The 22,147-nt window shown below is 40.8% G+C and overlaps 1 protein-coding gene across 1 annotated transcript; it reads left to right on the top strand.

Moving 5' to 3' along the window:
• Positions 1 to 1,965: 1,965 nt before the first annotated feature.
• Positions 1,966 to 13,440, top strand: LOC148115692 (E3 ubiquitin-protein ligase TRIM39-like). Its single transcript, XM_087883947.1, has 7 exons — positions 1,966 to 2,475; positions 4,545 to 4,640; positions 5,224 to 5,454; positions 7,793 to 7,815; positions 8,989 to 9,107; positions 10,365 to 10,397; positions 11,959 to 13,440. Exons 1-7 carry the CDS (start codon positions 2,062 to 2,064, stop codon positions 12,471 to 12,473), a joined length of 1,431 nt encoding a protein of 476 aa, XP_087740073.1. The 5' UTR covers positions 1,966 to 2,061; the 3' UTR covers positions 12,474 to 13,440.
• Positions 13,441 to 22,147: the final 8,707 nt, after the last annotated feature.

The raw sequence follows: 22,147 nt of genomic DNA, 5'->3' as shown, positions 1-22,147 counted from the left end.
AGTTAGGCAAACTACAGACCTCAGCTAAAAGTTAGGAATAGAGATGGCCTGCAGCAAATCAAAGGTGCATTAGATAACTCCTGGAGGATTCATTAGCCAAGGCTTAGGAATAGGGACAGCTAGAGACCAATTAAACAAACTGTAAAATTATTAGTAAAATGTTTATTAGATGATATTTCTTACTATCCCGCCTTGTCCCGCCTTCTTCTTTAGTGAAAATGTATAAAGCTTTCTTCATCCTTTGTTCTTGGCTCTCTTGGCATTTTGGCCAGGAGCCCTTTTCCTTGGGGTACCCCAATAAAAAGCAATCAAAACCTGCATCTCGTGTCTGACGTCCTTCATTGGCCTCAGCACCAGGCTCAGACCCCAATTGGGGACAACAATTAGTTAGGAACAGAATTGTTACCTAAGAGTGTCCATTAGTGTAAAAAAAAAGGATGCTACACCAAGATATAGAGAAATGTTTTCAGTGATTTTATTAGTTAGAATACAGTAAAATTAAAAAATTAGATAGGATTTTGCTATACAGTACTTCTCTTTAACACACTAGATGATAAAATGTTAAACTTCCTAGGTTGAAGGTTTTCCTGCAACATAAATATGGGATATCAAAAAGGGATTTAGATGTGAATGTTATGGAAATTTGGTCTCTATAGTTTCCAGGCCCTAAATCTGTTTAGTAGCATCATAGTAGCCTCAATCCTATTAGTGATTCCTTCCTTCCTTCCTTCCTTCCTTCCTTCCTTCCTTCCTTCCTTCCTTCCTTCCTTCCTTCCTTCCTTTGTTCCTTTCTTCCTCCTTCCTCCCTCCCTCCCTCCCTCCCTCCCTCCCTCCCTCCCTCTCAACACAGAAGGGTTTTCACCTGGTGCCAAAATGAGGCCACTGTGGGTGCCAACTGAGGGTCTCTGGGGAGGACATTCCATAAATGAGGTGCCACCTCTGAAATGGCAAGATAAAGGAAGGGGCTTGGGAGTGTCCATGTCCCCTTGGGGAGCCCATTGTGACTAAGGAAGCCTCCCCCAAAAGCCCTTGAACAAAGGGGCTATAACATGTTCTCCACCCACCAGATTCCCTCCCCTTCTTAGGTTGGCCTGAGACTCCTAATGGCTCTTTCTATCCATCTTTTGCCTTAAGGGAGAGCTAATTGGTCAAACTTGAAGATTTCCATCCAGCAAATGATCCCATTCCACATTCTATATATTGCATAATCCACAAGGTAGTCTTTGCCCAATTTTGGAACTTTTCCTGATCCATTTCTTGATTGGCTGGCTGGGAAAGGGACAGTCCAGGCAGGTCTTCCTTTGCCAGATATTCATATTAGAAGTTAGGGGAAGGATTATAATTTCTGCATTCTCCTTTATCTGTGAGACATCCTATCGATTGCAGCATTGGCTTTGGGGTTTTATCAAGGGTTTCTCCCAGTTTCTGTCATGCCAACTTTACTCCATTCCGTTTCTGTCCCATAAATATTTAGTTCTTTCTATTTTTTAAAAAAGCATTTTCCCCTGTAACAAGTGGCTGGCTGAATAATAATTGGTGGTGAATCAGCCCCATAGATGTCCCTTTCTCCCCAGGATTTTTCAGTATCTTTCCCTTTAGCAGGATACTTGGATCAGTAATTGATTGGGGGTTCTGTCCTAAGAATATTTGCTTCTCCCCAGATTTTAAAAAGATTTTATCCCCAGATTTTAAAAAGCAGCACTATTTCCTGCAGCTGTTGATAAAAATAGGATCACCAACATGATCGCCAACGTCCGATGAAGGAGAAGGAGGAGAAGGAGAAGAAAACAAGAAGATTATTTTGAAAACTCCCCCCCCCTCTTTGACGACCAGATTGGGCCAATAATAATTGATTGGGGGTCCGTCCTGTGAATGTTTGCTTCTCTCCAATTTGTTGTTTTTAAAACACTTTTTTCCCCTTTAAGAAGCCAATGGAGCTGACCGCAAGAGGAACAACAATTCATTTCGGTTTCCTGCCTAGGCACAGCCCAAAGTCACCTGATTTGGAGGAAAAGATGCAAAACTAACTTTCTCTTTCCTTTCCCGGCGGAGGAGGCGGCGATGGCGGCCGAAGCGTCCTTGCCTGTTTTGCTGGAAGAACTCACCTGCTCCATCTGCCTGGACTATTTCCAGGACCCTGTGCTCATCCCGGAGTGCGGCCACAACTTCTGCCGGACCTGCCTGACCCGCAGTTGGGGGACGTCGGAATCGGAGGCTTCCTGCCCCCAATGCAGACAGACCTTCGCGCCCCGCAGCCTCCTCCCCAACAGGCAGCTGGCGCGGGTAGCTGAAGTGGCCGGGCGATGCGGAGGTCCTAGGGACGAGGAAGGAGGGAGCCTCTGCCCAAAGCACCGGGAGCCCCTCAAGTTCTTTTGTAAGGACCACGAGACCCACATCTGCGTGGTCTGCGACCGATCCAAAGAGCACAAGGGCCACTCAGTGATCCCTGCGGAGGAGGCTTTCCCGGAATACCAGGTAGGAGTCAGCCAGGAGGAATCGCTGCGGAGGGGCATCCAGATCCTTGGTCTTCCTGGCAATCCTTAGACCAATTTACTTTTTCTGTTGTCCACAAACTGGATTTAGCCTGGCGCAGATGCGAATTAGAACCAGACTGGAGAGGCGGCTCAAGGGACTTTTAATGACATTTAAACATTTAAATTTTATAGAGTTAAGATTAAAGTTCCTTGACAGGAGTTTCTTTTGATTTGAAGTGTTGGACCTTATGATTCTTGATGAAGTACTTTTGGCCTCGGCCATTCCTTTAACAAACTTCCCTAATTCCAACCTGAGACCTTCACCTCCTGCTTTATCCTCTGTGGCTGCAATTTTTTTGAAGACAGATTTACCATAGTCTTTGAATTACAACTATTCGTTTAGTGACCTTCTCACATGCAAAGTCAATTGGGAAGCCAGAATCACTTCACAACTGTGTTACTAAAAGTGAACAACTGCAGTGATTCACTTAACAACTGCAGCAAGACCTTGGAAATTTAAAAACAGAACAGGATTAAAAAAAACAAGGAATAAAAATTGACTGGTGGCCATATTTGCAAATTAGGACAAAATATAAAAAAGACAGGGAACAATATGGTATACACAGAGAACAATTGGAATTGGATATTATTAGGACCAGGAGAAAAAATGATCACAAAAATGTATAATTTTCTGTTAAAATTTAAAATGGAAGAAGAAACCGTGAAGGAAACAATGATTAGCTGGGCAAGAAATTAGCTGGGCTATAACATTCATTTGGATCAATGGGATAAATTATGGGAGAGAAACTATAAACTAACAATGTCAGCTGCTTACAAGGAGAATCTTTATAAGATGTTTTACCGATGGCACCTGCCACAAGCGAGATTTGCAAGGATGTTCTCAAAACAGGTCCCTGGATTGTTGGAAATGTGGCCATAGCCGAGGGATCTTCTACCACATGTTCTGGACCTGCCCTAAGATTAAGAAATTTTGGTGGAAGATAAAAAAATGGCTGGAAGAGATAACTGGGTGGAAGATAGAAAGAAAACCGGAACTATTCCTCCTCGGTATTTAAGAAGGGAAAATGGGAAAAAAATTACAATATATCACATTACACATACTAACTTGCATAGCACAAAATTGGAAACAACCGGATATCCCCTCCAGACCAATTTATAATTTTAAAAAATTATGGCTGCGCAGAAATGGACAGATTATCTATGGAAATTAAAGAAAGGGAAGACCCCAAGGACTATTTAATTTGGAATAGATGGTATTCCTGGCTGGAGAGTAAATCTAAAATGTAAGCAGTATTTTGTTACGAAACCGAATTATGAATAGAAGATATTGTAACTTAAATAAGGATGTAAGTTAACATAGATAGAAGTAGAATTTGTGTATGGAAGTTAATTAGGATAGAGATGCCAATATAGAAAAGCTGTTACTAGTGCGTAGGTTTTGATGTGTTTCTTTTTGTTTGTTTGTTTTTGTTGTGTGTTATAGTTTTTTATTTTTTGTTCTTTTCTATTTTTTGTACTGTATATTTTAATGTTTGAAAATTTAATAAATATTATTTTTTTAAAAAAACAACTACAGCAAGAACATCACTTAACTGTCTTGCTTAGCAACGGAAATTGCCTGTAGGGGGAAATAGGCTCCCTTTGCCAGCTCCCTTTCCACATTTGCTCTAGAACGAAATTGTCATTCCTCCAAAGTCTTGAGTGGAGACCCCGAAAAACACTCCTGCTGGATCAGGCCAAACGTTCATTTCTCAGTGATGCTTCTGGATGACTGCAACCAGGAGACTCAGGCAGCTCTCTTTAATGCCATTACAGATAGTCCTCGACTTAAAACCATTCGTTTAGTGACTGTTGAAAGTTACAACGACAATGAAAAAAGTGACATGTTTTTCACCCTTATGATCATTGCAGCATTCTGTGGTCACATGATCAAAATTTGGACGCTTGCCAACTGCCATGTATTTATGACGATTGCATATATCTTCTAACTGGGTCTTCCCTCCGATGTAATTCTTTATGGGAAAGAAACTCAAAATTTGTATTTTTCAGATCAAGGTGGAGGATTGCCTGAAGGCTCAGAAGGAGGAGAAAGAAAAAATAGCTACATACAAAGGAGACACAGAGCAAACAGTGCAGGAGATGCTTGTAAGTATTGATCCAACGGTGAGGAGGTTCTGAGCATTAATAATAGGAAGGAAAACACCGTCTTCCATCTTTGATAATAGGCAGCCTGTGTTTTAGTACAAATTCTGACTTAAATGAAATTCAAGTTAAAGGCAGTGTTAGGGCACAGAACTTGGTCTTAACCTGGGGACTTAGATGTCACCATTGGCTAAATGAGTCACAGTTGGGTTAAGTGCCCCTATCCCATGAGCTTTGTTTTATACAATGGGTTTGTTTTGTTTAATAAATTAATGCAAACCATATTTCATCCTATTGAAAAAAGTGTGAACGCAAACATTTTTCTATCTCTTTTTTGGGAATCCCTGATTGCCAAGAAAATTTTCATGAGAGGTCATTAAACTAGAGCCTTTTAAAAAAAAACCTTTCCCCCCTACGGTTTTTAATATCAAATGGGTTTTTTGTCTCCTTCAGATATTCTCCCACCTCAGTTCTGGATTCTTCAAGGAATCTTTTAATTATTATAACAATTAAAATAAAAGTAAAAATAATTAAGTAAAACAATTAAAATAAAATAAAAGTATGTCTTTTGTCTTTCTTGTTCTAGGATCTCATTGAAAAAATGAAAAAAAATGTAGTGGCTGAATTCAGAGAGCTACATCTCTGGTTAGAAGGACAGGAGAAGCTTCTATTGACTCAGATGGAAGAAACAGAGAAGGATATTATGGCAAGAAAGGAGAAGGGTTTGGCCAACCACATGGAGGAACTGGGCTCTCTTGACCATCTCATCCAGGAGATAGAAGAGAAGCTTCAGCAGCCAGCCAGCAAACTCTTACAGGTCAGGCAGGAAGTAGAGATCATAGAATCCCAGGGCTGGAAGGGACCTTGGAGGTCTTCTGGTCCAATCTTCTACCCAAGGCAGGGGACCTCATAACCATCCCCCAAAAATGGTTGTCCAAACTATTATTGGAATCCTTCAGTGATGGAGCACCCAAAACTCAGGGAGGCAGGCTTTTCCACTGATAAATATTTGTCACTGTCAGGAAATTCTTCCTTATTTTAGCTTGCATCTCCAGATGAGCTTCCACCCCTTTTCCCTATGAGAGCCCTTCAAGTGTTGGAAGATGGCTCTTGTGTCTCCCCTAAGCCTTTTCTTCCTTAGGCTAAGCATACCGAGTTCCCTTAGCCATTCATTGTATGGTTTGACTTCCTGGCCTCTTACCATCTTCATTGCTCCTCTCTGCATTCTTTAGCCCCTCCATAGAATACTCTTTTTGACTCTTTCCTTTTTTTTTCTTTCATAAATTTAATCAAAATTATAATAGTGAAAAGTACCAATGGAAATAAAGAAAATAGGGAAATGGAGAAGGAAAAGAATGGGAAAGATGTGTAGGATAAAGGAAAAAGAAAAAAAATCAACTTTTTTTCTGCACAGTAAAATACAAAATAAAATTACAGCCTCAACGTTTTAATTTTGCATATTTAGTAATTATTAGCCATGTCTATAAAAACAGATTAGTTTAATAAGCAAAACCAAGCATCAAGAATTCATTTTTTTCTATCTCGAGCACAAAGTTTAGAAGCAGCTTCCAAGTAGAAACAACAGGTTATATCTAATTAAAGCAGTCAATTTTTTCATTTTTTCTAGCTCCATCATTTTTTCCATCTGTTTTTCTCTTGTGGGGATTGATATATATGTCCATGTCTGCATGTAGGATTCTGGCTGCATTTGACCAAGTTCAAAATCTTTTTTTTCAACTCCTCATTTAGTAAACTTTTTGACTCTTTCTATGGAAAGGAAACTGGAAGGTATGAAGACTACAGGTAGTCCTTGACATATCAGCACACTTGGACTCGAAATTTCTGTTGCTGAGTGAAACAGTTGTTAAGTGAATTTTTTCCCATTTTATGACCTTACTTGCCGCTGTTGTTAAGTGAATCTCTGCAGTGGTTAAGTTAGTAACATGGTTGTTAAATGAATCCGGCTTCCGCATTGACTTTGCTTGTCAGAAGGTCACAAATGGTGATCACATGACCCCAGGACGCTGCAACCGTCATAAATATGAATCGGTTTCCAAGTGGCTGAATTTTGATCATGTGACCATGGGGATGCTGCAAGAGTCTTTTTTTTTTTTTAAAGTTTATTTATTTATTACACAGTAAAACAATACAAGACATACAACACTTATATACAAGACTCTTTTTACAGCTTTTTTCGTAGTGGTCCTTATTATTTACTATTTCCACAAATTTTACTTCATCTTATTCCAAATTACTATCTGTCCCCATCATTTCATTTACAATATATTTCTCTTTTTCATTTCAATCACTAAATTGTATTTTATCAATTTTTCCCATTATTTTTGGACATTTCTTGATCTCCCCCTTATTTCTCTTCTTCATTTTTCCTTCCCTCCAACCACTCATACCATCTATACCAAATTTTATAGTATTCTGTATCCTCTTTTTCTGCAAGAGCCTTAAGTGTGAAAAATGATCATAAATAATTTTTTTCAGTGCTGTGGTAACTTCGAAAGGTCACTAAATGAACTGTTTGGTCAAGGACTACCTGTAAGGGCTAATATTAGGGATACATAATGTAATTCAGAAAAAGCAGGAATTCAAAGTTCTGGTCAATTGTCTATATATTCTTCACGATTTTAGGAATGCCTGCTTAGGGTTCCTATCCCCTTTTGGGGGATATGGCGGTGGGTGTTCTTTGTAGGGTCTCCCCCTCCCCTTAAATCTCCAGGCCAAGGAGAAACTCAACACTGATCACCTTCTCCAAAGTATTATCACCACCTGGATTTTCCAAAGTGCCTTCATTCTGGAAGCATAAATGCAGGGGATTTTTTTATCCTATTGATGCACTATTTTGTTTTTCAAATAGTCTTTTCTTTTTGCTATCATGTTTTATATATAAATATATATCTTCTGTAATTGTGTTGGATTCAATCTGGGTCTAATTTTTCTTAGACAAGAAAGTAAAAACAATACCACTCTAAAAAAAGGGGGGGGGGAAGAGCAATGGATTTTTTTAAAAAAATGGAAGTATTTTGTATGTCTGTTAGTGTCTGGTTGTCTAGACGTTTCACTTATGTATTTTGTGACTGTAAGAATTTAATTTTCTGCCTAGGAAATGGCTCCTTTCAGTGCTTTGTCTCTTTATTTTTTAGGACATTGGAAGCATCTTGAAGAAGTAAGTAAATCCACCCTTTTCTTTACAGACTCAGAGATCAGCAGATCCTCCAGCAGTTTTCCTATTTTGGAAAGGTCTTTCTTTATTTCGCAGTATTTTAATGTAAAGACAATGTACTGTATTTCAGGCCTTCGTAGATATTTGCTCAGACAAATTCAACACAATATAATTAGTAATATTTGACATTATTAATTATTATGTTAGTTGCACACTCAGCCAGAGGTTTAGATTGAATTTGCCTTTTTAGCCACCTATTGAGTCCTTCCCAAGAAGAGACAGATGTTTGATGGTTTTGAAAGTATCATTGTAGGATGTAAGCTCTTCCAAGTAATGCAACTATCATAAATACATGCTAGTTTGCCAATTCACCGAATTGTGATGACAGGGACACTGTGACAGATGTTAAGTGTGAAAATGGTTGTAAGTCAGTTTTTTGAGAGCCGTTGTTACTGGTTGCTAACAAATAGTCATATTGGCAGGTTGATAATGGTTACAGGAACTGGGCATGGCAAGTGAAGAGAAGGACCAGGGGAGGCATGATAGCAACAGTCTTCCAATATTTGAGAGGCTGCCACAGAGACGAGGGGGTCAAGCTATTTTCCAAAGCACCTGAAGGCCAGGCAAGGAATAATGGATGGAAACTGAACAAGGAGAGATTCATCCTGGAAATAAGGAGAAATTTTCTGACTGAGGAGAATGAACCAATGAAACAGCTTCCCTCCAGAAGTAGTGGGAGCTTCATCACTGGAAGTTTTCAAGAAGAGGCCGGACTGCCATCTTTTTTTTTTTTTTTTTAATTTGATTTATATGCCGCCCTTCTCCGGAGAGTCAGGGCAGCTTACAATGCGTTAAGCAATAGCCTTCATACTTTTGTATATTTTATACAAAGTCAGCTTATTGCCCCCACAAACTGGGTCCTCATTTAACCTACCTTAGAAAGGATGGAAGGCTGAGTCAACCTTGAGCCTGGTAAGATTCGAACCTGCAGTAATTGCAGGCAGCTGTGTTAATAACAGGGTGCATTAACCACTGTACTACCAAGGCTCCTAAACAGTGTTTATCCCACTCAGAAACAGTGTGGGGTCTCCTGCTTGGGTGGTGAGGGTGGGTGCTGGACTAGATGACCTACAAGGTCCCTTCCAACTCTGTTATTCTGTTATTTTGTCTTGCCAGATACCAGGCTAAGGAAACATATGAGAATCCGGTGGATTTACTTGTAGAGCCGAAGTGGAGAATCTGGGATTACAGTGATATCCCTGCACTTCTGAAAAGGGCCATGAAAAAACTGAGAGGTAAAAAACAGCCGCTGGGGTTTTACCCTGGATGACATTTTGAGCATCCAAGAGAGATTCTGGGCCGGTGTCACATGGATCAAAGAGGGATCAATTTCAGGATCAGCGGAAGAGACACCCTCATTTCTCTGTGGAAGGGCCTCTTGTCTTGGCACCAGGAGGGGAAGAGGAGCTTTCTGGTTTCTCCCATTAAAGATGTGCTATCTAAAAACGGGAACTATTAGCTACTCATAGTTGACCATTTAGATATGGTCCTCGACTTACAACAATTCACTTAGTGACCATTCACAGTTATAATGGATGGCACTGAAAAAAGTGACTTCTGATCGTTTTTCACACTTATGACCATTGTATTATCACCACAATCACATGATTTACTTTTGGATGGTTGACAAAGGGTTCATATTTATGACGGTTGCAGTGACCATCTTTTATGTTCTTCTGACAAGCAAAGTCAATGGGGAACCTGGCACCAGATTCACTTAACTGAGTTACCAATTTAACAACTGCAGTCATTCACTTACCCGATTTCTCACTTAGCAACATAAATTCTGGGCTCAATTGGAGGCATAAGACGAGGCTACCTGTATTCTTTGTATCCCAAATTTATGTGCACTGATCACTGGGGAAGCAGAATAAGCTTCCACTAAGTATAATGGAATCTATACAGGTAGTTCTTGACTTACGACCTCAGTTGAAAAGCTGAAAATTTCTGTTGCTAAGCAAGACAGTTGTTAGGTGATCTGTGCCCCATTCTAAGAACTTTTTTGCCAGAGTGATTCAGAAAATCATGACAGTTAAGTGAATTGTGGTTGATAAATGAATCTGGAATCTTCCCCCATTGACTTTGCGTGTCAGAAGCTCCCCAGGAAGGTTGCAGAGGACAATCTCAGAATCATGGGATGCTGCAACCATCATAAATACAAGCTGGTTCCCAGTGCCCGAATTTTGATCACGTGACTGGGGAGGCTGCAACAGTCATAAGTGTGAGAACCGGTCGTGAATCACTTTTGTCAGTACCGCTATAACTTCACTACACAAATAGTTGAGAACTACCTGTATACGGAATTTATAGTAGAATATATTTATACCTGATGGAATATATATAGCCACCAATGACATTTTGGTTTCTAGCTTTCCATATTCCTTATTTCCTGAGTTGAGACCAAGGAAAGCAAACCAGGGAATCTGAGGGAGGCCCTTCTGTTGCTCCAATTCCAGGGATGAAATGCTGAATTCCTCCCTTTTCTTCCCCAGATACTCTGGAAAGTGGACTTCAACTACAGGAAGGTAAATATGAGTTATAGGAATTGGAATTCCTTGCTATTTTATGCTCTGATGTCAGTAACGTGAAGAGAAACATAATAGATCAATAAAAACAAAAAAATATAGGATTAGGTACCTTAAAGATTATGATGATCCAGTAAACTTCAAAGGTTTTATGATTTATGAACTATTACTTGCCATTTATATTTTATATGGCATACAATACGTACAATATGAGCTAATGCAGCGGAGAGAAATTCCTTGTGTGTCTGATCACACTTGGCCAAATAAACCTGTTGTTCTGTTCTATTCTATTCTGTTCTACTCTACTCTACTCTACTCCACTCCACTCTCCACTCTACTCCATTCTGTTCTGTTTTGTTCTGTTCTGTTCTATACAATACATAATCTAGAAAGTTGAAATTTATCTTGGCGTACAATGAAATATCTGGAGAAATGGGAAAATATGGACTGGGACTGAAATGAATATCAAATTCCTAGCAAGATAATACCGTAAATCCTGTTGATTTTACTGCTTGGCTGTAAGTTGGTGAGAGACCAGGTCTTTGGGAGCAGAGAAATTAGGTCCTTTGGGTCAAAGGACATAGGAAAGTTGAACATCAGGGTTGCCTCCACTCTGTGGGCCATCAGACTGATGAAAGCAGAGGTTTCCTGTATAAGATCCTCCCCTTTTGTACATCCCTGTGATACCCTGATGCTCACAGAGAAAAGGGCGGATCTTCCTCACATCCCATTATTTGTCCCAAGTTACCTCTGGGGGATCCTTCTGACTCCTTCAGAATTGAAACATGACAACCTCTTGCTCTGCCTGATCTTCTGGATTAATGCTCCAGGTAGAGTCCCTTCCAGCAACTCAGTGAAGGCAAAGCCAACCACTCTTCCCTCCCAATCCCATTAATCCCATCTGCAAGATGGAAGCTAAAGACAATTGTGCAGGGAGGCCAGAAGAGGTGGAGCATTATGAAGGGTTTGAAGGACTTGGCCAGAGATCTTCACCCTTGGCCATTGTGAGACTTATGGACTTCAGTTCCCAGAATTCTCCAGCCAGCATGGCAGAGCTAGAGAGCAATCAGCAGGGTGGCGGCCACATGGGAGACTAGAGACTAGGGGAATTGACCAGTGGAGCCAAGAGACGAAGAGCTGAGAAGTGGAGTCAACAGCTCCACTTTTATTCAATGGTTCCTGAAGGCTTGCACCTGAGTGGCAGCTGAAGGGGAGGCAGATGGACTGGAAGATGGCGAAGGCAACCTAAGTGAGTGGAAGGAGAAGGTCAGAGGGGTGCCAAGCACGCCGGCAGTTAACAAAGGATGGGACTAAGACAGTGGGACAGCTTGAGTGCTTGGAGAAAAGGGAGCAGCACCATCAGGGAAATTCTGTTAGTTGAAGTCCACAAGTCTTACATTTGCCAAAGTTGGAGGACTCTTGACCAGACAATGGCTTAAACACTTAGAAGGGGTGTTTGGAAGCTGAACTCCATTCACAGTAGAGGCTGTAGGGTAAAGACATAAACCAGGCCTGCAGCTGAAGCTCTTGTTTTTTTCCTTCCTTCCCTTCCCCCTTACAGTGAATATAATTCTGGATCCAGACACAGCCAATACTAGCCGCCTTGATGTCTCCAAAGATCGAAAAAGTGTCCAAGGACTTAAGCAAGTTAAAGCAATATATAATGACTCAAAGGGCAAGAGATTTGTATATCATCCTTGTGTCCTTGGCTGTCAGACGTTCTCAACAGGGAGACATTTCTGGGAAGTTATTGTAGGAGGTACAGCAGGATGGGGTGTAGGGGTTGCCAGCAAGCCAATGAACATAACAAATGTTGATAAGCAGACCATGCGGTGGGAGTTTTGGAAATGCGGAGGGGAATACACAGCCATGTCTCCGTCAGAAAGTTCTGAGTTGGTCCTGACTGAGGAGCCCACGAGGATCCGCATCTCCCTCAACTGCGAAGAGGGACAAGTGAGCTTTTTTGATGCCAAGACCGCAGCTCTGCTCCATACATTCTCAGATGCTTCCTTGGTTAGAGAGACCCTTCTGCCCTCTTTCTATTTGGGCGAGGGCACCCACTTGACATTCCCCTAAAAGAGGGGACCTCCATAAACAAAACTTTGGAAAAATCCCTATTTGCCATGTCTGAAAGCCTTTAAAGCACCTATGTAGTATCTCTATGCTGCACAGAATTGCTTGCAGTTCAGTGATGGGTTTCAAAAATTTTCGCTACTGGTTCGGTGGGCGTGGCTAGGTGGGGCATGTGACTGAGTGGGCATGGCCAACTTGACTTCACTCACACTCATGCCCGCTCAGTCACATGACCCCCTCACCAAGCCACGCCCACAGGAAAAGGTAGGAAAATCTTTGGAATTGCCACCTATCTACCCCCACCCTTCCTTCACCAGTCGCCCCCAGTTCCCCTCCTTTAGCAGCCCCAGCCCTACCCCCCCTTCCTTCCCCATGACTGCCTCTTTGTTCACGCTGCTTACCTTCCATGGCGATGCCAAATAACACTCTTTTTCCTTCTTGCTTTAAGCCACTCTGCCCCTTATTGAGTAACTGTAATAGAAAAAGGCAATCTAGTGTAGTGATTAAGAAATCAAGCTAGAAACCATGAGTTCTAATCCTGCCTTAGGCCAAAAGCCAGCTGGCCCATCTTGGACCAGTCACTCTCACTCAGCCCTAGGAAGCGGGCAATGGCAAGCCACCCCTGAATCTTTACCAAGAAAACTGCAAGGAGATTCATCTAGAGAGCCATCAGGGGCAACAATCTGAGGCACCCCAAAAATGACTTTGATGTTGAGTTGGGAGTGAGATCCAGTTTGGTCTAGTGGTTAAGGCGCCAGGCTAGAAAGAGGAAGACTGAGTTCAAGTCCTGCTTCAGCCATGAAAGCCAAATGGGTGACTGAGTCATTTAGTCTCAGTCCAATCCACCTGACAGGATTGTTGTTCTGGGGAAAATAGGAGGAGGAAGATGTGTTGGATATGTTTGCCATCTTGAGTTATTTGTAAAAATAATAAAGACAAGATACAAATAAATAATGAGAGTGAAACTTAACTCTGATATGGTGACTTTGATTGCTAACAGCACTTCTCTGGAACATTGCAAAGTATCTAAACAACTGAAGATTGACAAGCTGCTGTTGGCAAAGGAGCAAATGAGTTATCGAAACATACCTAACACAGGTTGTCCTTGATTTACAACCACAATTAAGCCCCAAAATTCTGCTGCCAATTGAGACGCTATTGAGTTTTGCCCTGTTTTAAGTGCATCATGGGGGAAGAGGGAGAAGGGAAGGTAACAGGAGGTTTTGGCAGGAAGGAGGAGAGCAAGAGAGAGAGATGGTGAGAGGGAGCAGAGAAGGGAGAGAAGGGAAGTGGAGCCTCCTGGCTCATCTGGCCTCCACCCCACAGAATGAGGGGGGAAGCAAGGCATGAGGAAAGGTTGAGGAAAGGAAGAGAAAGGAGTGGGGGGGAAGGTAGGGAAAAGTGTGAGGAAAGGCTGAGAAAGGAGGAGGAGGAAGGGGAAAGATAGATGGAGGGAAAGGGAAGCAGGCAGGGGAATCAAGGAAGGAGAAGAGATAGGGGCAGGAGAGACCAGCAAGCACCAGGGGAGAGGGAGGAGAGAGAGAAGGATGGACCAGCAGTCTGAACCCCACCCCACCATGTGATCTGCCTGCTGAAAGGAGACTCCAGAAGGGACTGGCTGGAAGGACAAGACAGCAGAGTCCAGCTGAGTAGGGCAAGTGGAGGTGCCTGAGCAAAGGGACCAGAGCTGAGTGGCAGCCACAAGGAATGGACTGAAGCAGGGAAAGGCGCCTGGATGGTTGGAAAAGGGGGCAAGGGGAACGTGGACCCCAGCGACCCTCTTGGGGGTAGCGCTACATGACGATCTCTCCTGTCACAATTGTTAAGTGAATCACTGCAGTTCTTTTTTTTTTATTTTGATTTATATGCCGCCCTTCTCCGGAGACTCAGGGCGGCTTACAATGTGTTAAGCAATAGCCTTCATTCTTTTGTATATTTATACAAAGTCAGCTTATTGCCCCCACAACTGGGTCCTCAATTTACCTACCTTAGAAAGGATGGAAGGCTGAGTCAACCTTGAGCCTTGGCGAGATTCGAACCTGCAGTAATTGCAGGCAGCTGGTCTTAATAACCAGCTTAATAACAGGGTGCCTTAGACCACTGTACTACCAAGGCTCTTGGTAGTACAGTTCTTAAGCTAGTGACACATTTGCTAAGTGAATCTGGCTTCCCCATTGACTTTGCTTGTCAAAGGGGGATCACATGACCAGAAGACATTGCAACCATCATAAATATGAGCCAATTGCCAAGCGACTGAATGTTGATCAGGTAATGAAGGGGATGCTGCAATGGTCATAAGTGTGAAAATCTGTCATAAGACACTTCAACGTCTATATACATTAAAAATGACTAATGTTAAAATGTTTGACTTCCGCAGACCCCAACTTGAGAGCCACTTATCTAGCCCACAGAATCTCAAAGGGATGGGGATTAGAGCAAGGGTCTCCCAAGGGAGGTCAACAAAGTCAAGATGGCACCCAGCCCCGCCTTTAACCCATATGTAAATAAGGGGCGGGGCTTCTATCCCTTAGGCCTTTGTTGACTCCCCCTATGGTTGTTCCTGCTTTGCAGCATCTCCCAGCTTCTGAGGGAGCAGGGCCTTTGAAAGAGGGGACTGTGAGAATCAAATGGGAAGGTTCCTCCCCTTTTTGTGTGGGTAGGGAAGGAGGAAATGTGGATGGAGCTATGGGGAAGGAGAGGCTAGAAGCGAATTTTAGAGGCAGTTTGGCAGTGGGTTTCTCTTGGAAAATTAGGCCTGCAAAGTTGAAGGACTTAACACCCAGCCTTTGCCAACCCATAGCAGGTCTAGTTTGCCCAGCCAAATTCAGACCAGGTAAGTGTACCTGAGCTTGTAAGCATGGTTGCAAGGGAGGAAAATACCTGTAGACCTAAATGGGAGGTACAAACTCAGGGGTTTAATAATAATTACTAATTATCCCTTGACTAATACGTCCTTGAATATGAAATGAAGTTACTCACAGACCCACTTACAAATCACTGAAGGGTTGCAGAATTAGGGAAAAAATAAACTTTGCTGAGTTGAGTTTTAATCCTGGTGATATTATGAACATGTCCATGCAATTTTCTTGGTACCATGAGGGTGGTTTGCCATGGCCTTTACCTGGAAGATTTAAAGTTTCTTTTACTTATAGCTACAGATTCAAGAATGCTAGTCAAACATTTTCATCAGATAAACGGAGCCAAAGAGGAAATATAAATAAATCACCAGGCTACGTTCAAATATAGTGTTTTTAAATGGTGACGAAACAGAATAGAATTTAATTCATAACATGAAATTTGGTGATAAATTTATAAACATGATAAAGAAAAATTATTCTTCCCAAACTGCAAAAACTCCAATAAATGGAGACATGACGGAACAATTCACAATATCAAAGGGAGTGATGTCCCCCCTGCTATTTATAATATCCCTAGAAACATTATTAAATGAAATTAGAAGAAATAAAGGAATAAAAGGATTAAAAATCAAAAAAGAGGAGTACAAACTTCAAGCCTTCGCTGACGATATGGTATTCATTATAGAACAGCCAATATTAATAGGAACCAAACTATTAGCAAGAATAGAAGAATATGGGAGGGTAGCTGAACTTAAAATTAACAAGCAAAAAACAAAGGCATTAACGAAAAACCTTACAAATCAACAAGAGAATGAATTAGAAGATACTGTAAAATGGGCATACAAATGACAAAAAGCAAAATATCTAGGAATATGGCTTACTAACAAAGGATCATCGATCAGAGAAGATAACTGCAATAAATTGATAAGACAAATAAAAAAAGATTTAGAAATTTGGAGTAAATTACAATTATCATTCCTTGGAAAGATTGCCTCGATAAAAATGAATGTGCTACCCAGAATCCTATATCTATTTCAAGTGATTCCAATAAAACCGGGGAAGAATTTCTTTAAAGATTTCAATAAATTAATTGCAAATTACATATGGCAGGGGAAGAAAGCAAGGGTCAAAATAAAACACCTACAAGATACAAGGGAGAGAGGAGGACTAGGACTACCGGACTGGGAAACATACTATAAAGCATCATCACTGATTTGGATTAAGGACTGGATAGAACTCAAAAATAAAAGAATACTGACGCTAGAAGGATTCGATCTACAAAAAGGATGGCACACGCTTTTGTGGGAGGGAAAGGATAACCAACATGGATATTTCCAAAGACACATTATCAGACAAGCATTATTCCAGACGTGGCAGGGGATAAAAAAGACACACTATGATAAAATTCCAGAATGGCTATCGACTATGGAGGCACAGATTTGCCCTAATGCTATGGACGTTGCTAAAATAAAAACCTATAAAGACCTGCTAAATAACCAAGGGGAACTAAGATCGAGACAAGAACTGAAAGAAATGGGTACAGACACTGATTGGTGGCCATACTTGCAAATAAAATTTAGATATAGGACAGATTCGACACAATTTGGATTTCAAAAAGAATCATATGAATTAGATAAAATTTTACAAGGGACGGACGACAAATTGATAAAAAAAACATCCAATTACCTACTAAGATACAAATTAGAAGAAGAAGTGGTTAAAGAAATTGCTTAACGCATTGTAAGCTGCCCTGAGTCTCCAGAGAAGGGCGACATATAAATCAAATTAAAAAGAAAAAAAGAAAATATGATAATTTGGGTGAAAAATTTCGGATATAACATTAAATGGGAAAAATGGGAAAAACTATGGAACACCAACTACAAACTAACAATATCTGTACCCTATAAAGAGAACATGTACAAAATGTTCTATAGGTGGCACCTCCCACCAGCCAGACTGCCAAGGATGTTTCCAAAACCTCCCCAATATGCTGGAAATGCCAACTCCAAAAAGGAACCTATTACCATATGTGGTGGTTCTGTCAGAAAACAAAACAATATTGGCAAATAATTAGAAAACAAATAGAAGAAATTATAAACCACAAAATAGAATTGAGGCCAGAAATCTTTCTATTAGGAATAATTACAGGACAATACAAAAAAGAAATAAAATATTTAATTATCCACATATTAACAGCAGAGCGAATAGTTTTCACTCAAAATTGGAAGAATAACGATATACCAACTGAAGATAGAGTAATCAGTAAAATTGCAGAAATGGACAAACTTACAAAGGAAATACAAGAAAAAGAGGAAAAGGATTATTATTTAGTATGGGAAAAATGGTATATTTGGTTGGAGGATAGAAAAGAAAAAAGATATGGAAATAAATGACAAGATATGAATTATAGATACAAATATTAAGTACCAATTTAGGTTAATAGTAAATCAAAAATGTTGACTAAGAGAATATATAGAGATGATGTATTAGAAATATAGATATAAGAGATAGGTCAAAATAAGAAAGAGTAAAGGTATAAATATGATGTATAGATGGTTTTTTGTTTACTTGTTTGTATGTTTTGTTGTTTGTTTGTTTGTTTGTACTTTCTAATGAAAAAATTTAAAAAATTTTTTTTAAAGAATTTAATTCCTTTTATGTAGATTGTGAGGAATTGATCTGCTAATAAAAAAATCTTCCTATTTTCAGCCCAGCATGAACACTTTGATGGGCTCTCTGCTAAAATGAAGCCAGGTCATGGCACCCACTTGAATGTAAGTCAGGAAGCCTGTAATTGTGGAGTCTGTCTGGCAAGAACAAAGACTGCTTATCCACAGGAAATATGCAAGTGTAAAGCTTGTAACAATTCTGGGTCGTTAGGAAGCTGATCAAAGTAACTAGAGTTAGGCAACTTGCAGACCTCAGCTAAAAGTTAGGAATAGAGATGGCCTGCAGCAAATGAAAGGTGTATTAGATAACTCCTGGGGCATTCATTAGCCAAGGTTTAGGAATAGGGACAGATAGAGACCAATAGAACAAATGGTAGAATTATTACTAAAATGTTTATTAGATGATATTTCTTATTATCTCGCCTTGTCCCGCCTTCTTCTTTAGTGAAAATGTATAATTTAATTTAATTTAATTTAATTTAATCTATCGTATTTCTATGCCGCCCAACTCCCAAGGGACTCTGGGCGGCTTACAGCAAAAATAATATGAAAATGAACATTAAAATATTTATTAAAAAACATTATAAAAACATTTAAAAACATTAAAAGCCCATGCACACCATTCACAGTATATCCCATGCACAGTATAAATCCTTTGTTCTTGACTCTCTTGGCATTTTGGCCAGGAGCCCTTTTCCTTGGGGTACCCCAATAAAAAGCAATCAAAACCTGCACGTGTCTGGGGTCTTTCATTGGCCTCGGCACCAGGCTCTGACCTCAATTGGGGACAACTTAGTTAGGAACAGAATTGTTACCTAAGAGTGTCCATTAGTGTAAAAAAAAGGATGCTACAGCAAGTTATAGAGAAATGTTTTCAGTGATTTTACTAGTTAGAATACAGACTTTAAAAAATTAGATAGGATTTTGCTATACAGTACTTCCCTTTAACACACTAGATGATAAAGTGTTAAGTCTTCCTAGGTTGAAAGTTTTCCTGCAACACAAATATGGAATATCAAAAAGAGATTTAGATGTGAAAGTTATGGAAAGTAGGTCTCTATAGTTTCCAGGCCCTAAATCTGTTTAGTAGTATTATAGTAGCCTCAGTCATACTAGTCATTCCTTCCTTCCTTCCCCTCCCTCCCTCCCAACACAGAAGGGTTTTCACCTGGTGCCAAAATGAGGCTACTGTGGGTGCCAACTGAGGGTCTCTGGGGAGAGCATTCCATAAATTCTGGGACGAGTTGTCAGGGACTGCGCTGCAGAGCTAGCTGAAGTGTTCACGGATATTTTCAATCTATCTCTGTCGCAGTGCTCTATCCCTACCTGCCTGAAGGCATCTATTATAGTGCCAGTTCCTAAGCAGACAGTAGTGGTTTCCCTTAATGATTATAGACCAGTAGCTATAACATCTGTTGTCATGAAATGTTTTGAGAGGCTGGTGTTGAACTATATTTTTTTATTATAATTTAATAATAATATATATATATATATTAAGGCTAGTCTTCCATCTACTTTGGACCCATACCAATTCGCATATAGGGGTAATAGATCAACTGATGATGCTATGTCTCTTGTTGTCCATACTGTACTGAATCACTTGGAACAACAGGGGACATATGCAAGGCTGTTATTTGTGGATTATAGCTCTGCCTTTAACACCATTTTACCCAACAGGTTGTTTTTTTAAAATGTCCAGTTTGGGTATAAATCAGAGGATTTGCTTGTGGATAAGGGATTTTCTGACAGGTAGGCCACAGTCAGTAAGGATGGGATCTCACCATTCCTCTACTCTGATATTAAGCACAGGAGCCCCCCAGGGTTGTGTGCTAAGCCCTTTCCTTTATTCCTTGTACATGCATGACTGCACCCCACTGTATAACACCAACACAATTATTAAATTTGCGGATGACACAACAGTGGTGGGGCTCATTAATAAGAACAATGAGTCTGCTTACAGGAAGGAGGTACAAGGGCTGACATTGTGGTGTGATGAAAATAATCTCACACTTAACACCACAAAAACTAAAGAATTTATAATTGACTTCAGGAGGAAGAGAGATGTACATTTATTTATTTATTTATTTATTTATTTATTTATTTATTTATTTATTTATTTATTTATTTATTTATTTATTTATTTATTTATTTATTTATTTATTTATTTATTTATTTATTTATTTATTTATTTATTTATATCCTGCCCTTCTCCTAGTGGACTCAGGGCGGTGCACAGCCAGAACTAAAACACATATCAATACAAAATTTAAAATTATTAAAAGAATTAAATAACTGTGGCCCCAAAATTTAAAACATTGAAAACTAAAACCCATTTAACAATTTAAAAAGCTAAAAAAGACTAAAAAAGGGGGGGGGGTTTCACGCCAGCCCTGCTTGATGGAAAAGAAAAGTTTTTAGGGCACAGCAGACTAAAGTACTGTTATTAACATCAGCTGCCTGCAATTACTGCAAGTTCAAATCTCACCAGGCTCAAGGTTGACTCAGCCTTCCATCCTTTCTAAGGTAGGTAAAATGAGGACCCAGATTGTGGGGGCAATAAGATGACTTTGTATAAAATATATAAAAGTATGAAGGCTATTGCTTAATGCATTGTAAGCCGCCCTGAGTCTCCGGAGAAGGGCGGTATATAAATCAAATCTAAATAAATAAATAAATAATAGGCAGCCTGTTTGTAAGTACAAGTTCTGACTTAAATGAAATTCACGCTAAAGATGGTGTTAGGACAGAACTTGTTCTTAACCTGGGAACAGATGTCACCATTGGCTGAATGAGTCACAGTTGGGTTAAGTGCCCCTATCCCATGAGCTGTGTTTTATACAATGGGTTTGGTTGGCGTAATAAATTAATGCAAACCATATTTCATCCTATTGAAAAAATTGTGAACTCAAACATTTTTCTGTCTCCTTTTTTGAAATCCCTGATTGCCAAGAAAATTTTCATGAGAGATCGTTAAACTACAGTCTTTTTTTTAAAAAAAACCCTTTCCCCCCTATGCTTTTTAAAATCAAATGGGTTTTTTTTTCTCCTTAGGAAATTCTCCCACCTCACTGCTGGATTCTTCAAGGAATCTGTTTAATTATTATAACAATTAAAATTAAAGTAAAAATAATTAAGTAAAACAATAAAAATAAAAATATGCCTTTTGCTTTTTCTCTTTCTTGTTCTAGGACATCATCAAAGAAGTGAAAAAAAATGTAGTGGCTGAATTCAGAGAGGGAGCCAGTGCAGCTCGCGCAGGAGGTGTCACATGGGAGCGCCCCATCGCTCCCATAATCCCCCGCGCGGCCGCATTCTGGACCAGCTGGAGCCTCTGGGTGCACCCCAGGGGGAGCCCCATGTAGAGAGCATTGCAGTAGTCCAGGCGGGAGGTGATGAGTGCCTGAGTGACTGTGCGTAGGGAGTCCCGATCCAGAAAGGCACGCAACTGGCGTATCAGGCGAACCTGATAAAAAGCCCCCCCGGCCACGGCCGTCATATGCTCTTCTAAAGACAGCCGTGCATCCAGGAGGATGCCCAAGTTACGAGCCCTCTCCGTGGGGGCCAGTGATTCGCCCCCAATAACTAGCGATGGCACCAGCTGGCTATATCGGGACGCCGGAAGCCACAGCCACTCGGTCTTGGAAGGGTTGAGTCGGAGCCTGTTTCTACCCATCCAGGTCCGCACGGCCTCCAGGCACTGGGACATCACTTCAAGGGCATCATTGGGGTGGCCTGGGGTGGAGATGTACAGCTGGGTGTCATCAGCGTACTGATGGAACTCCACTCCAAAGCCACGGATGATCTCACCCAATGGCTTTACATAAATGTTGAACAGAAGGGGCGAGAGGACCGACCCTTGCGGCACCCATAAACAAAGCGCCTCGGGGTCAACCGCTGCCCCCGTCAATACGGATTGCGACTGGTCAGAGAGGTAGGAGAACCACCACAAAACGGTGCCCCCCACCCCCAACCCCTCCAATCGGCGCAACATGATACCATGGTTGATGGTATCAAAAGCCGCTGAGAGATCTAATAGGACCAGGATAGAGGAGCAACCCCTATCCCGAGCCTTCCAGAGATCATCCACCAACGCGACCAATGCCATTTCCGTGCTGTGCCCAGGCCTGACGCCGGACTGGAGCGGATCTAG

The sequence above is a fragment of the Pantherophis guttatus genome, chromosome 2 (genome assembly GCF_059756535.1).
Source record: "Pantherophis guttatus breed Tessera chromosome 2, ASM5975653v1, whole genome shotgun sequence".
Lineage (NCBI taxonomy): Eukaryota > Metazoa > Chordata > Lepidosauria > Squamata > Colubridae > Pantherophis > Pantherophis guttatus.
Note: the sequence above shows the minus strand (reverse complement) of the source record. Positions and strands in the feature narration are given on the sequence as shown.

What these genes read in the sequence shown, in the direction of transcription:
- LOC148115692 (XM_087883947.1), top strand. Translation starts at nt 2,062, where the DNA reads ATGGCGGCCGAAGCGTCCTTGCCTGTTTTGCTGGAAGAACTCACCTGC. An exon ending in AAACAGTGCAGGAGATGCTT is followed by an intron (nt 4,641 to 5,223) that starts GTAAGTATTGAT and finishes TTCTTGTTCTAG; the next exon opens with GATCTCATTGAAAAAATGAA. An exon ending in TGGACTTCAACTACAGGAAG is followed by an intron (nt 10,398 to 11,958) that starts GTAAATATGAGT and finishes TCCCCCTTACAG; the next exon opens with TGAATATAATTCTGGATCCA.